The sequence below is a fragment of the Hyaena hyaena genome, unplaced genomic scaffold, assembly GCF_003009895.1.
Source record: "Hyaena hyaena isolate Hyena2069 unplaced genomic scaffold, ASM300989v1 scaffold_363, whole genome shotgun sequence".
NCBI lineage: Eukaryota > Metazoa > Chordata > Mammalia > Carnivora > Hyaenidae > Hyaena > Hyaena hyaena.
In genome coordinates this window covers 1,791,244-1,805,094 of record NW_024080995.1, presented here as the reverse complement: position 1 = coordinate 1,805,094, position 13,851 = coordinate 1,791,244, and the positions used below count along the sequence as shown (strand labels likewise).

At 34.9% G+C, this 13,851-nt stretch overlaps 1 protein-coding gene across 1 annotated transcript in view; it reads right to left on the bottom strand.

Moving 5' to 3' along the window:
• LOC120243913 (sodium channel protein type 1 subunit alpha) overlaps positions 1-13,851 on the bottom strand; it is a 176,030-nt gene that overhangs the window by 45,657 nt on the left and 116,522 nt on the right. The window contains exons 9-17 of the mRNA XM_039250140.1: positions 13,483-13,624; positions 12,625-12,831; positions 10,861-11,145; positions 9,548-9,928; positions 8,164-8,293; positions 7,131-7,369; positions 5,619-5,792; positions 4,037-4,393; positions 2,318-2,800 (exon numbers count right to left, since the gene is read on the bottom strand). Coding sequence (XP_039106071.1) covers positions 2,318-2,800; positions 4,037-4,393; positions 5,619-5,792; positions 7,131-7,369; positions 8,164-8,293; positions 9,548-9,928; positions 10,861-11,145; positions 12,625-12,831; positions 13,483-13,624 — 2,398 coding nt within the window. The remainder of the gene's footprint in view (positions 1-2,317; positions 2,801-4,036; positions 4,394-5,618; positions 5,793-7,130; positions 7,370-8,163; positions 8,294-9,547; positions 9,929-10,860; positions 11,146-12,624; positions 12,832-13,482; positions 13,625-13,851) is intronic.

Here is a 13,851-nt window from a genome sequence, read left to right as displayed (position 1 = left end):
TACCATACTGTATTGTACTGTATTTGTTAAAAAAAACTGTGTACAAATGGGTCCATGCAATTCAAACCCATGTTGTTCGATGGTCAACTATAGATGTATGTGTATATATATGTATTTGTTAAAAAAACTGTGTACAAATGGGTCCATGCAATTCAAACCCATGTTGTTCGATGGTCAACTATAGATGTATGTGTATATATATGTATATGTGTGTTTGCATATGTGTATATATAATTGCCATATAATATGATAATTATGATACATGTATGCAAAACTATGGCTCATTTGTATCCTCTGTTACTAGTACACTCCCTGGCACATGGTAACTGCTGAATAAGTGAAGATAGGCAAAAGAATAAAGGCTAAAACAGAAAGAACCAAAATGATAAGGTTACTTTAATATACTATAGGCTTCATTCCTAATTTAGAGTAAAGAATCTTCATCTTTTGAGGCATCTGCTGTCAGTTTATTCCACTAAAAGAAAAACACCTTATAAGTTCTGCATTACTTTGAAGAAAAAGGAAGCAATGAGGAGAAATAATTTTCATTAGGTTTATTTCTGACCAAGAAGAAAGAAATAAATGGTGAAGAGAAGTGCCAGGAAATTTGTGACTATGTGGTAATTTATAAAAGAATATTTACAGAAAACCAGTTGAAAAATGAATTAAATAAACTGAAATGTAATGGGGATGAATAGAAGGTTCAGTATTTAATATAAATGTTTAGCTGGATGAGATACAGCTGTGTTTCAATGGCAATTCTTGTGAAAAGGATGAGGGATAATTACTTTTCTAGAAGCCCAATATAAATTGACAAGGTAAATACCTAATAAAGATAAAAGCAACAGGATCTAATACAGCATTATATTGAATCAAGAGGAAAATGGCGTCAGGATCATGGGAAATAAAACTGTATTTTCAAGCATGCTCTCAGAGCAAATGTGATAATGAGAATCCTTCAAAATTGTTCCATTAAAAAGAGTTGGAAAGAGAAGGAAAAGTTTAATCTGAGTGCCTGCTTTGTAACTAACATGTTCAGGCACGTCACAAATATAAAAGGAGAGACAAACATTCAAGTAAGTAGTTATAAGAAAATCATACAAGACTTTGTAATGTGTATGAGCCTAAAGCATAAGTTGTTCATTGCATAATGAACTCTGCGCCTTCTATCTCTGGAAACCAAAAAAGAAGCCATCCATTCTACCTGGGGTCCAGAAGATTTTATGATCACTGCTTTCAAAGAGCTAAAACAGTTTAAAAATCTGAACTTGAGGCGATAATCCACAGACCCTAATGCTTGCACTTAAATTAGAAAAGCAGTACATTTAAGTTCAACATAGGCAGCAAAAGCTTAATTTATCAGTATTCCCTAAAATGTACAATGTGGTATGGTATCATCTATTCTGTTTAATTACAGTTAAAAAAATTACTGGTACAATACATTGTTTTATCAACTCCAACTGGATTGTGACTCATCATTAGAGAAATACTGCATTAAGTTATCTCTCAAATTTAATATTTAATTTTTCAATTAATTGACACTTATTTTCTTAACCTCTTACTTCTCTTGCTCCACTATAACTTAATTTTCAATTAATGCCATGATAATCCTAGATATAAAATGACACAGAGTATGAAGAAATAGAACTGCCTCCAGTGGTTCAGTGGATAGTCACTTTTTCATAAAAAGATCAGTTTTTCTCTTAGCTAGCTCTGAACAATACAATCAAAAACAATGTAAATCATGTAAAAATTTTGCAGCGAACGTATTTGTCATGGATGGCCTTTGTAATAAAAGTTCCTTTTTTCTTAAAGTTTCTTTCTTAATTCAACAGATAGCATGTAATAGCTATTAGTCTTCATCAAATATTAAACGTAAATCTGAAGATTGAAGACAAAACAAAAAACAGACTGGAAAAAATAGTGCCAAATTTATTTTAACAGTACCTTAGAACCAATTTTACAAAAATAAAGATCATTAAAAAATCATTAAAGAGCCATTGGTTCTTTGGCAAAAGCCAAAACTTTAAGGAACCACATGTGAACTGAGATACTACTCACACTAAAATCCTGAAAAACACCATACAACGTTTTACAAAAATGATCTATCGTTTTTTCCCCTGAATCCATTTCCATGGACATGTGAGATGAAATGAGGATCTACCTACCATTATGTCTCTGCACTCTTTCTCTCCTCATCTCATTACACAAATCTGATTTACTCAAGGCAATAATATACACGTATATATTTACACACAGACAATAATACATGCATCCACATATAAATTTATACTCACCCACACATATACAATCTTACCTCTTTGCTTTCTTCCAGATCTGATTCACTACTGAAGTCCTCTGTGTTTAAATTTTCAAAGTCAGACTCTCCTACAGCAATTGGTACAGTCACGGTAAGACTAGGATTGTTTATGAATGACATGTAATCGCTTTCATCAATAATGTATTTTTCAACACTGCTGCCAGTTCCTATTCCACTTGTGGTTCCATTCACATCTTTAAGATAATCAAGATCTTTTCCAATTTCTGTTGTATGATTGGACATACAACTGTCTTTCTTATTGTTTAGATCGTCAAGTGGTTTAATTTCATCTAGAATCTTTTGTTTTCTAACAAAGGATTGTTGAATAAATTCATATATTTTTCTCTTCACATAAGCTATTCCCTTGTGCATCCTATCCACAGCTATTTGGAGGTTGTTCATTTCATTATCGTCATCTGTGGCTGCAAGATTGTCTGCACTAAATGAGCTCAGAAGCAAGGCCAGGAAGAGGTTCAGGACCTTAAAAAGAACACAAACATGATGATAATTTCACCCCGATGTAAAGAGCAGATTGAGATCAGTTATTCCTCTAAGTGTAGAGGAAACTGTAAGTTCCAACAGCTAGATTAGAAAGAAACACCATAGAACAGTGATTAGAACTTGAGTAATCTGAATTTGTGATTTTGGCTCAAAGCTACTACACTCTACATCCTTGGGCAAAGACACAATTTCTGTTGGTCTCACATTGTCCCACATACAGAACAAAGATGGAAGATGTAAACTAAGGCTTAGCTATGTTTAAGCTTGTATGATTGTAAGAAAACAGATTGAAGTATGTACTATGCACAAGTTCTAACCTTAAAAAGCATTAGTGTTTGCAATTATACACTGAAAAACATTCTATAGTTTCGTTTATAATAAACAGAAGTATTAAGTTAGATATTAACTAACAAGTAGTCATTATGATCCAGAATGAGAATCAGTATCTTAACATAGGCATTGACACTTATTTTCTTAACCTCTTATTTCTCATGCTCCACTATTGATTATTTAGAAGAACCATTTATAAATAATCTCTAATATTTCCATAAGACTGACACTTAACATATACATCTTTTAGAATATATTAAAATTTTCTGTACCATAAAGAGTAATTCATGTTTCAAACTTAAAGAGAGAGAAGTGATCAGTTACTCCAATTGGGTAATCTCAGGCATCATTAGCCAATCCTTATTTTGACTGAGCACCACTAGAGAATTGATTAACCTAAGTTGTCTAATGCATCTGCCATATGACCTAGAGTGATTGAATGCTATATGCCATGAAGGAGCAAGGAAGTGGTAAAATCACTATGAACACTTAAAGACTCCACTTTTTAGTCCTATGCTGGCAAGTAACATTAGGCTTCCTTTAAAATCTTTTTCAGATTTCTCCCTCTTCTCTGTATTTGTAAAATGTTCCCAACACATCCTTCTAGGTGTGTCTTCAATATGATACTCTATTAAATTTCATATAACAAATGTGATGAAATGGTTGACAAAGTGGATTTGAATATAAAAACTATAGGGCCACTGCTATATTGCTGTGTTGTCAAAGTGAGACATCTCTCTCTCTCTCTCTCTGTATCTCTATCTCTATCTTCAAGCCAAGAGACTTTATAAATTATTAATCATAGTTTTGGCTTGGGCAAACTGGTCACCATTCTATTATGCTCTTAATCTATTTCTGAAATATATATCTTAAATGAGTACATACCACCAGGTTTCCAATAACCATAACCATCATGAAGACAGTAAGGCACATGGCTTGACCAGCTACCTCCATACAGTCCCACATGGTTTCTATCCACTCTCCACAAAGCACGCGAAACACTATTAGGAAGGAGTGGAAAAAGTCATTCATGTGCCAGCGTGGAAGCTGACAGTTGGTGGAGATCTTGCAGACACAATCTTTGTAGCTTTTCCCAAAGAGCTGCATGCCAACCACAGCAAAAATGAAGACGATGATGGCCAACACCAAGGTGAGGTTACCCAGAGCCCCCACTGAGTTGCCAATGATCTTTATCAACATATTTAATGTTGGCCAAGATTTTGCCAACTTGAAAACTCGGAGCTGGAAAATAAAAAAAAATTATATATATTATTATGATCTTTAAAGGCATTGCATATACTGAGGTTTACCAAGAAATGATAATTAATACTAAATCTCTTACATCTGCCCTGCCCTTGAACCTGCTCAGGCTCATTGTTCATTTTTGGACCTTCTAGGAAGGATTTAGTTCTTCCATATTTTAACCATGTAGATCATTCTCCCTAAGAGTGAATTTTTAAAGATTACTTGGGGTCCAATTGTCCATAATTTGTTTTGTGAATGTGGTTCTAAGGCATGCCAGGCCTGACACTAATATTAACATCTGATTTACAATAATCTCTGTTGAAAAGATATTCATTTTGTCAATAGAATGCAAAGAGACATCATACTGAGGTCCTGTTATAAGTGAAGAAAAATGCTTATTCATTAATGCTCCTCTGAGGTACTGACATAGTTAGCTGTGCTTGCATTTAAAAATTTGGAGTATTTCTGGGACACCTGGGTGGCTCAGTCTGTTAAGCATATGACTTTGGCTCAGGTTATGATCTCGCGGTTCGTGGTTCGAGCCCCGAGTCAGGCTCTGTGCTAACAGCTAGCTCAGAGCCTGGAGCCTGTTTCAGATTCTCTGTCTCCCTCCCTCTCTGACCCTCTCCTGTTCACTCTGTCTCTGTCTCTCTCAGAAATTAAAAAAAAAACAACAACATTAAAAAATTTTTGGAGTATTTCCCATACCTATAATTCTTTCCCTGATTTGCAAGAACATATATGTAACTCAATGGGCATGTTAAGTAATCCTACAGATTTTCCCCTTCTGATTTAGAGAAGGAGCATATTATCAAGAGGTAGAATTAGGGATTTGCTAAATGCCCATCTTGTGGCTAATCATCATCCACCACTACAAAGGGGTGCTTATATTTTCAAGTTATATTAAAGTGTGATATATTTTCATTAAAAATATTTTCTTAGATCCAGAAAGATTAACTGTAGTCATCTCTAGAAATAATAATTAGTCAAAATAGCAAACGAGTAATATATTAAACTTTATATGACTGTGCTTTTTTTTTAAAATAAAGATTTTTCTAAATACGCAAAGATAACATTTTTTCCATTTAGGGATAGTTTTGACAGTGCAAATGTACATAATAATTTAAAATATGAATAGTTGTGTAGTAAAACCCATGACAGTACTATGTAAGAGCTCTGTTTGTTGGACAGGTTTTGTTTTTGTTGCTGTTTTATTTTTTACCAGTCGGAATGAACGGAGAACTGATAATCCTTCCACATTGGCGAGGCCAAGTTCTACCAGGCTAAGCGTCACAATAAAACCATCAAAGATATTCCAGCCTTCTTGAAAATAATAGTAAGGATCCATGGCAATAATTTTCAGAAACATTTCTGCTGTAAAGATCCCAGTGAAAACCTAAGACCAAAACAAAGTTACTCTAATAGATAAAGTAGAATGACATAGTGTTTGATCGCAGAACAAAATGTTTACTCTGTTTTCCCCATAATGACTCAATTACTAGCTTACATTTGTGTAGTAATTTATAGTTGATAAGAAGGATCTCACATACTTTATTTAATTTTATCACCACAGAAGTTTATTATTTGCCATGGACGTGGCTAATGCAGGTAATATAAATACTACTTTACCTGTGTGGAAACAGGTCTTTACAGGAGTGCAATGGTTTGTCTGGTATCATACAACTAGAGAATGCCAAAAATTGGATTTGAACACAAATCTATTTTGAACCAGCATTCCTTCTGTCCCATCAAACTGTCTATCCCTCCAGACTTTATACAGCATGGGTACTGACAAAATCTTGCCCATGACCACTTTTAATTATATATATGCATATTCTCACTTGCCTCAAGCCAGACCATTATTATACATGTACATCTATTACTATATGTGTTACATTATCAATTTGTTATGCACATGAAAAAAATTAATTTACTTCCATAATATAAAAAGCAGACCTTTAAAAATATAAGTACTACAACACAGGATGCTCTATATGTCTTGCTTTTTACCATCAAAAATCTTATACCTCAAAGCAAATATATGAAAAATACATACATTACTTTAAAGTCCTTTTTCTTGCAGCAAATAAAGCTAATATTCCTAAATTGAGTCAATGGACAAATACTTTAATAATTCATGTTTTTTAAGTACAGAGGAGAAAGAATTAAGTGGCAAACTTTACTAAAAAGTGGCCTTGCTAATCATATAATACACAAAATGTACTGGAGCTTTTCAATATTTGATGGTTTTGATATAGAATAGATGGATAAAAGAATACATGTCCTACCTAGATGCGGGAGGTGGAAAAGCTAAAGATGTTTTTGAGTTGTAAAATTTTTGCTTATAATGATGATGATGACCAAGCAAAATAAAAAGATCTACTTTTTTTTTGTCTTCTAGGGAAGACTGTAATAGGGAAACTGTGATAATATCTTTTCAAGAGGTATGTCCTTAATTGCTTCTGCATCTTGAAAAATTATAAATATCAATATTGACCTTCCACATAGTACTATAGGCCTATACATATTGCTCTCTTTCTCAATTTTTGCTTTGACATGAAGGGCTATTTATTGTTGGCAAAAATTAAGGTATAGCCAGCTAGCTATAATTGCCATCTTTTGGGAGCCAGGAGGTAGGAAGGGTGGTGAAAAGTCTGCATTAAGCTATAAATGGAAACAGTTTCTCAAACGGAAAATTTGAAGATTGAACACATTTACCTTCCAATATGCTTACCAAGTTTCCTACTGTAAGCACATTATTGAAATGTTCCGTCATTGGATAATGCTCCATGGCCATGAAAAGAGTATTTAAGACAATACAGATGGTGATGGCCAGGTCAACAAATGGGTCCATAACGACCAGGTTGACAATATGTTTCACTTTTAACCAATATGGTGAACAGTCCCAGATTAAGAATATGTTGGAAAATTTATACCAACAGGGTGGGCATTTCTGTCTTGATTCTTCAAGTTCTAGATTAGAAAAAAAAAAAAGTAGAATCACCAAAAGATATATTTTATACACACATATTTATTTCATATCTGCTAGACTTCTTTTTCAGTAATCAACACATTTTCATTTGTACTTAAAAATACTATAGAATTTTTTTCTTTGGACCCCTGAAGATATTTCTTCAGACATACACATAGGGCAGAGGGAGTGAAGAATAGTTTTTTTTCTTGTATGCATTGACAGTATGGCTCAATGATTGGCCTGAAGTGAATGGTCTTTTAAATGAAATTTTTCGATAGGAAAATGAGTTGCAGAAATGTAGATAGTGTCTGTAATCCTATGTTAATGTCTGGCTAAGATGTCATCCTGAGGCTTTAAGAGACAGGGTTGGGTTTGATATGAGTCAAGGATCATGTTTTAAATTTGCTTTTGTTATGTGAAATGACCTAATCCTCTCCTCCAATCTTGAGAGTATTTCAGTTGGTGTTGAAGTCCTAAGCTAAATGGAACAAAAGAGAGGGTCACTATGACTGATATGATTAGAAACCCCTAATAAATGCTTTATTCTCCATGTTCAAAGAAATATCATGCTAGAAAACATTTTTTGAGATTTCCAACATCATTGCATTTAAGTAACATTTTTAAAGTTCCTAGAATATATGAGCAGGTGTAACAAATAATAAATCTTAAATAATACTTGTTCTATTCTCTTCCTAATGTACTGTTTCCAATTTACAAATAGAGATATTTGTTTCAAGTGAGAAAATATAAGTTTATTGAAAGTAATTGAATGATAATGGGATGTGTAACAAACCTTCTACCGTATTTGTTAAAATGCTGGCTATACTCATTGCTCTTTGCCTTTGGGAAGGATCTTCTAGAAAGTCCATGGAAACATGGAAAGAACTTGACCTCTTCCTCATCTCAGTTTCGGTGGTTGTTCCCTATAAAGAAAATTCTAATGTATTAAATGATTAACTTGAGCAATATGATAAGCAAATAAACAAATGTGACACAGTGAATTTCAGGAAACACATGCATCATGCACTTTCATATTTAGTTGGTGATGGCAGATATTACTGACTTATTGTATCATTAACCTGGAATATCCAAACTGTCAACCATTCAGTCATACAGCAAAAACTGAGTTTTCTAACCCTCTAGTTTCATATTTTTATGAGACAGGATGCAATTTTGATACAGTTAATGAATCGCTTGAGGGCCATATTTAACCATTAGCTTTAGTTCTGAACTACTAGTAAAAAACTAATAACTTGAAAAGTCATATAAATGATCAGGCATTTTATGTTGAGAAGGTAGCCATTTATTTTGAAAGAAATACAAATGCTTACAACACATGTAGCTGCCATCTCATTATCTGTACGCAAGACATAGACGGTCATTGACAACACAAGCTGTATGTTAAAAAAGCCACACATGCTGCATGGACAACAGTTTCATCCAGGGTACCAGAGCAATAAGTCATCTAACTCTGACTTAGTCATGCCTCATCATGCTGATATATTTCCAAGTGGGTTCACAGTCTAATAAGAGGCAGCATGTGTTTAGAAATTCCTAATCCTGTGTATATTCACAAACACATAACATACATTTGTACACAGACAATTCTTTTATTCGTCTGTATTAACAATTTATTTGCATCTCGTCATTTAGATTCATTTTGAGAAGACTTATATCAGCATTTTTTTTAGTAAGACAAATGTGAATAGTAGAAACTTCAAGGTAACAATGAAGCTATCTATTGAGGCACAGTGTTCTTGAAAATACTCTAAAAGAAGGCAGAGGTATATTGAAGAATCTGTTGGAAAGATTTATTATACACCCTTTATACTTAAACATAGGAATCATTCATTTACTCTTATACCAAAGCTTTAGAGGGTGGCCTGCAATCTAATCTCAGCATGGGTATATAGCAAATCCTCCAACTGGAGGCAGTAATTTATGATTGTGTCTAATTTATTCTTAGCACGTTTAATAATTAAATGCATTCAGTGTTATGCAAGAGTGTTGAGGCCTTAGGTTTTAGTTGGTTAGTCTATTAAAGGTATTACAAGATGCAGGTGCATTCACAGCTTGACCAACCAGGAATCATTCTCAAAGGGTTCCATTCTGTAGAAACACTGGCTGGTGCAGCAGTAATGGGCCAGCCATGCCTGAACTATTTAAAACTTCCTTACATTGTCATCAGTAGCTGGCTTATCTATTATCACCTCTGGCAGAAGCTGTCCAACAGGCGATGTAGGAACTGAAGGTCCACCAACCAAGGAAACCACACCATTGCAATCCACAGTGCTGTGCATCTTCCCATTCACTGGAAACACTGCCAGCATCCGGGAAGACCTACTGGTCTGACTCAGGTTACTGTTGCGCCGCTCTCCATGTCGTCGGGGCACAAACAAGGAGTCTCTCCGGCTCTCATTATCCTCAAAGGTGCTGTGTTCATCATCAGCAAAGTCATTCTCTGATCCCACATCTTTTGCTCGCCCTCTAAAGCTGAAAAGGCTTGTTCTGCTATTTCGCCTTGGAGAAAATAGGGAGCCACGGATGCTCAACAAAGACTAAAAGTTCGAAACCAAAAAAAGGACAATCATATTAATATAGACATTTGAAATGTGCTTTTATTTTGCAAAATTAGGTTTAAAGAGGTTTCAGTATTCATAACAGCACGTGAGTCATTCCTTTTGATTAATATTCTTATTTTATGTGCTCAAATTAAATTGGTTTTATAAGAGATTTCTAGGCTTTGAGATTATGAATGGGGAGATGGATCACAATTTAAAGATGCTGAAGAAAACCAAAACCCTGAACCAACACTTTCAAGTTCAAAAGGGAACACCCTCAGCACATTACTACGGACACCATAAACATTCAATAAACACTGGCAGCATGACCTTCACAAGGACACATTTGGTCTTACTGCTCTTTTCTTTCAAGGAATTCCAAGATTTTTCACAAATTGTTTTAGGGCATCTTTCTAAAATCACCTTAAATTAATTATTAACCCTATTTCATCTCTGAGGCACAGACATCTGAAATTCAGAGTCGGGTGCTTTTTGATAAAGCATATCACAACTGATGTTTTCAGAACCACAAATGTTGGTTTATAGATAAGTTAGGGGGAAAAGGCAACATAAAATAACCCAAAAAAGTACTGATCAGCTAGCCCTATATCCACATTTTTTGTTTTTGTTTTCATTAAAAAGGTTGAGGAACAGAAAGATTAAATGTCATTAGCTTTAATAGATATCAGCACATAGTATCCAGGCTTCTGAATTTCAACCCATTGTTATCCCAACTACACAAAGCAGCAGACTTACATACATGTAGAGTAAAATTTTCTCAGAGCTACGTAAAGAAAGGATAGGTTTAAATATAATAAACATGGCAGTCAATTCAGCTGATGACAATTTATAAATCTGGTTTAATTCTCCCCCCCTCTCTTCAGTGTTCTGACTTTCATCCATGTGTCAATTAACTCAGCAGTGCGTACCTGGTGTGGGGAGGAGTACCTCTTTTCATATGTCAATCGATTCCCTTCAATGGAGAAGCGAAATCCTTTCCTTCTGATGCTATCTTCAGACTCAGATTTATGGAATTCATCTTCATCTTTCTCTTCTCCACCAGACTGCTCTTTCTGTTTTCTTTTCTTTCTCCGATTTCTTCTTTCCTTAGCACTCTTGGAACTCAACTTGGAGGCTTCAGATGAGCTATCGGAGAGCCCACCTGCAGCACTAGGTTCTCTGGAATGTTCTGAGGCAGTTACAGCTGCTGCCTGCTACATTAAGGACAAATGATTTAGTATGACATTAGAGAAGACTTTATTTTTTTAGGCTCAAGTGTTTGCATAACATCTAAAAAACACATTTGACTTACTGAAGCTGATCTTCCCTAGAAGCAGCTCTGTCTGCAAGTATGAACAGGACTTTTCCCCCTTTCTATCTAGTGAAGGCTTTCAGGGTTAATTGGCTTTATCTGTGCTAACATTTATTATGTTTACATTATGCTGTACAGGCCACATATTCAAAAGGACCAATCAGGCATCAATAAGAACATAAACTCGTATTACTTTCTGGGACTTGATTTACTCTAAAAATTGGTATTTAATTGGTGCTATCTTCTCTGAAAAATAAACTGTGGCACAAAAGTAGTTAATGACTTACTGGAGCTCATACCTAAAGGGAATAGGAATGAGATAAAGAGCTAAGGTCCTCTCCCCAGTTATTGAAATTCAATTATGAAGATATTATCAATGAAGGTGATAAAATTCCTTCCTTGCCCTCCCCCCCCACCCCTCATCCTCTATCCAGAACACTGGAGAAAGAATGGTCAATGGTTTCTACTAAACAAGACAAGACATTTAGTTCTGCAAATACCATCCCCAGCTTCTTTAACTCAGCACTGGTTCTTGCTGGATATGTGGGCATGGAATGAAAACAATACTTTTGATCATAGCTTATACTGGTACTAAGTTGGTGCGTTTTGATTATTTGTTCCCAGAGTACCCTTTGTTCCCAGAGTACGCTCAATACAAGGACTCTTGCAAGTAAATTAATATTTCCTAAACAACTTTATTCTAAAGTAAAATCAATGAAATTGTATGTTAGACAAAAAGTATGAGGGAAGATGGGAGTGATAGCATGGGCATTTCATTGTACAGGGAGTATCGACACCTCTCTATAAGGACAAGAAATCCTTAGATCACCTGGTCTCCATAAAATTGGTGACTTTCATATACTCATTGAGTATTGCTTTGTCATAGAACATAATATTATTTTGTCACTTCCTTATTTATTATGAGGAAATTAAGCCACATAAAAAGCCAATATATTTTTGGTTAAAGACTAGATTATCTTTAAATAGCCAGATGAACATCTTAAAATATAATAACACATTTTTTTTCTAAGAAAAGATGACTTCTTAAGATTTTCTCCTATACTCAGTCAGTAAGCTTTTTACTTGAGAAGACTCAAAATCACATTTCCTCTTTTGTTATAAGAATCTTAAAACATTAAAATAGCATGAGATAGTTCCACTGTGGTCAATATTACAGACCTCTTGGAAAAATGAAGCTAAATGATCTACAGGTGATCAAAATGTAGAAATCATTACTACTCTGCCATTATTACCAGCTTCTCTTAAGTGGAGTCAAACAGTTATCTGTCTCCCACTTTCCCTCCAGTGATTTTTCAACAACCAAAACAATAAAAAAGACTTGTACTGTGAGACAGGAGATATTTGATTTTGGTGAATTTACCTGAGCTGCCTCCTGTTGCTTTTTAAGCTGCTCGAGCATCTGCTGAAATTCAGCCTCTTTCTGTTCTGCCTCTTCCAAGGTGGCCTGATTCTGTTCCTCATAGGCCATGGCCACCACAGCCAGGATCAAATTTATCAGATAGAATGAGCCCAAGAAAATGACGAGCACAAAAAATATCATGTATGTTTTTCCAGCAGCACGCAATGTCTGAAAATGAAAACATCAGAATTATTTTTTCAGTATTATTTCACTAACTACTGGCTTTAACTTTTAACTTACTTATGTGTGATGTAGGACTCTGACATAAATAATAATATTATGATGGTCACACCCTCTTCTACCTCCTTGACTATTTCTTAAACCTCATCCTTTTCCTTCTTCTCTAACTCATGCATTTACATTCTGACCTCTTGGAGGGAATTCTTGGATTCGCCAGGAATAAAATGGAATCAAATGAAATACCATGATTCTGCCAAAGAGCTGAGCCTGGGATAAAAGTCAAGGAAGACATCAAAGTTATCTTTCTATATCTGCATACTGATTTTCATCACTTGCCACCTGAGAAATATTTGTGTGGACAGATGGAGCTGAGGGGAAGATGTACCTTCTGTTTGAGAGGACCTGTGTCTGGAAAGGGTGGAAAATAGGTTTTGAGCCAAAGGGAGATGAGAGGGAATTGCTATCCTGTCATCACGATCCTTAACACGTGTTACAATCAATAGGATAAAGAAACTCAAATCTCCTGATTTCAAGTTCTGTTCCTTCTGCTATATTATGCTGTGATTTATATGTCAGCACTCAGGTGTTTTCCTTATATGTTTCTACTTAAGTGCAGTATGTATCTCTTCAGGTTCTCACCAGTTGATAAAGATTTTCCCAGAAGTCCTGAGTCATCAGGCGAAACAGGGACAAAAAAGCCCAGCTAAAGGTATCAAAGCTTGTGTAGCCATAATTAGGATTTCTACCAGCTTTCACACACATGTATCCTTCTGGACATTGGCTATAAATGGGAGAAAAGAAAGTCTAAGAAGTTCTGCTATCTTTTTATTCTGATAGCATACTATAGCATTGTCTAACATGTCTAACATTATAACATTGTCTAGCCAGGAAGATTGGCTGTTTCAAGGGATAGAAGTTATCACAAGGGATAGAGTATGATAAATAAATAATATACATTTCCCACCTTCTGACAGCATAATTTTACTAGCTGCTTGATATCATTAAAAT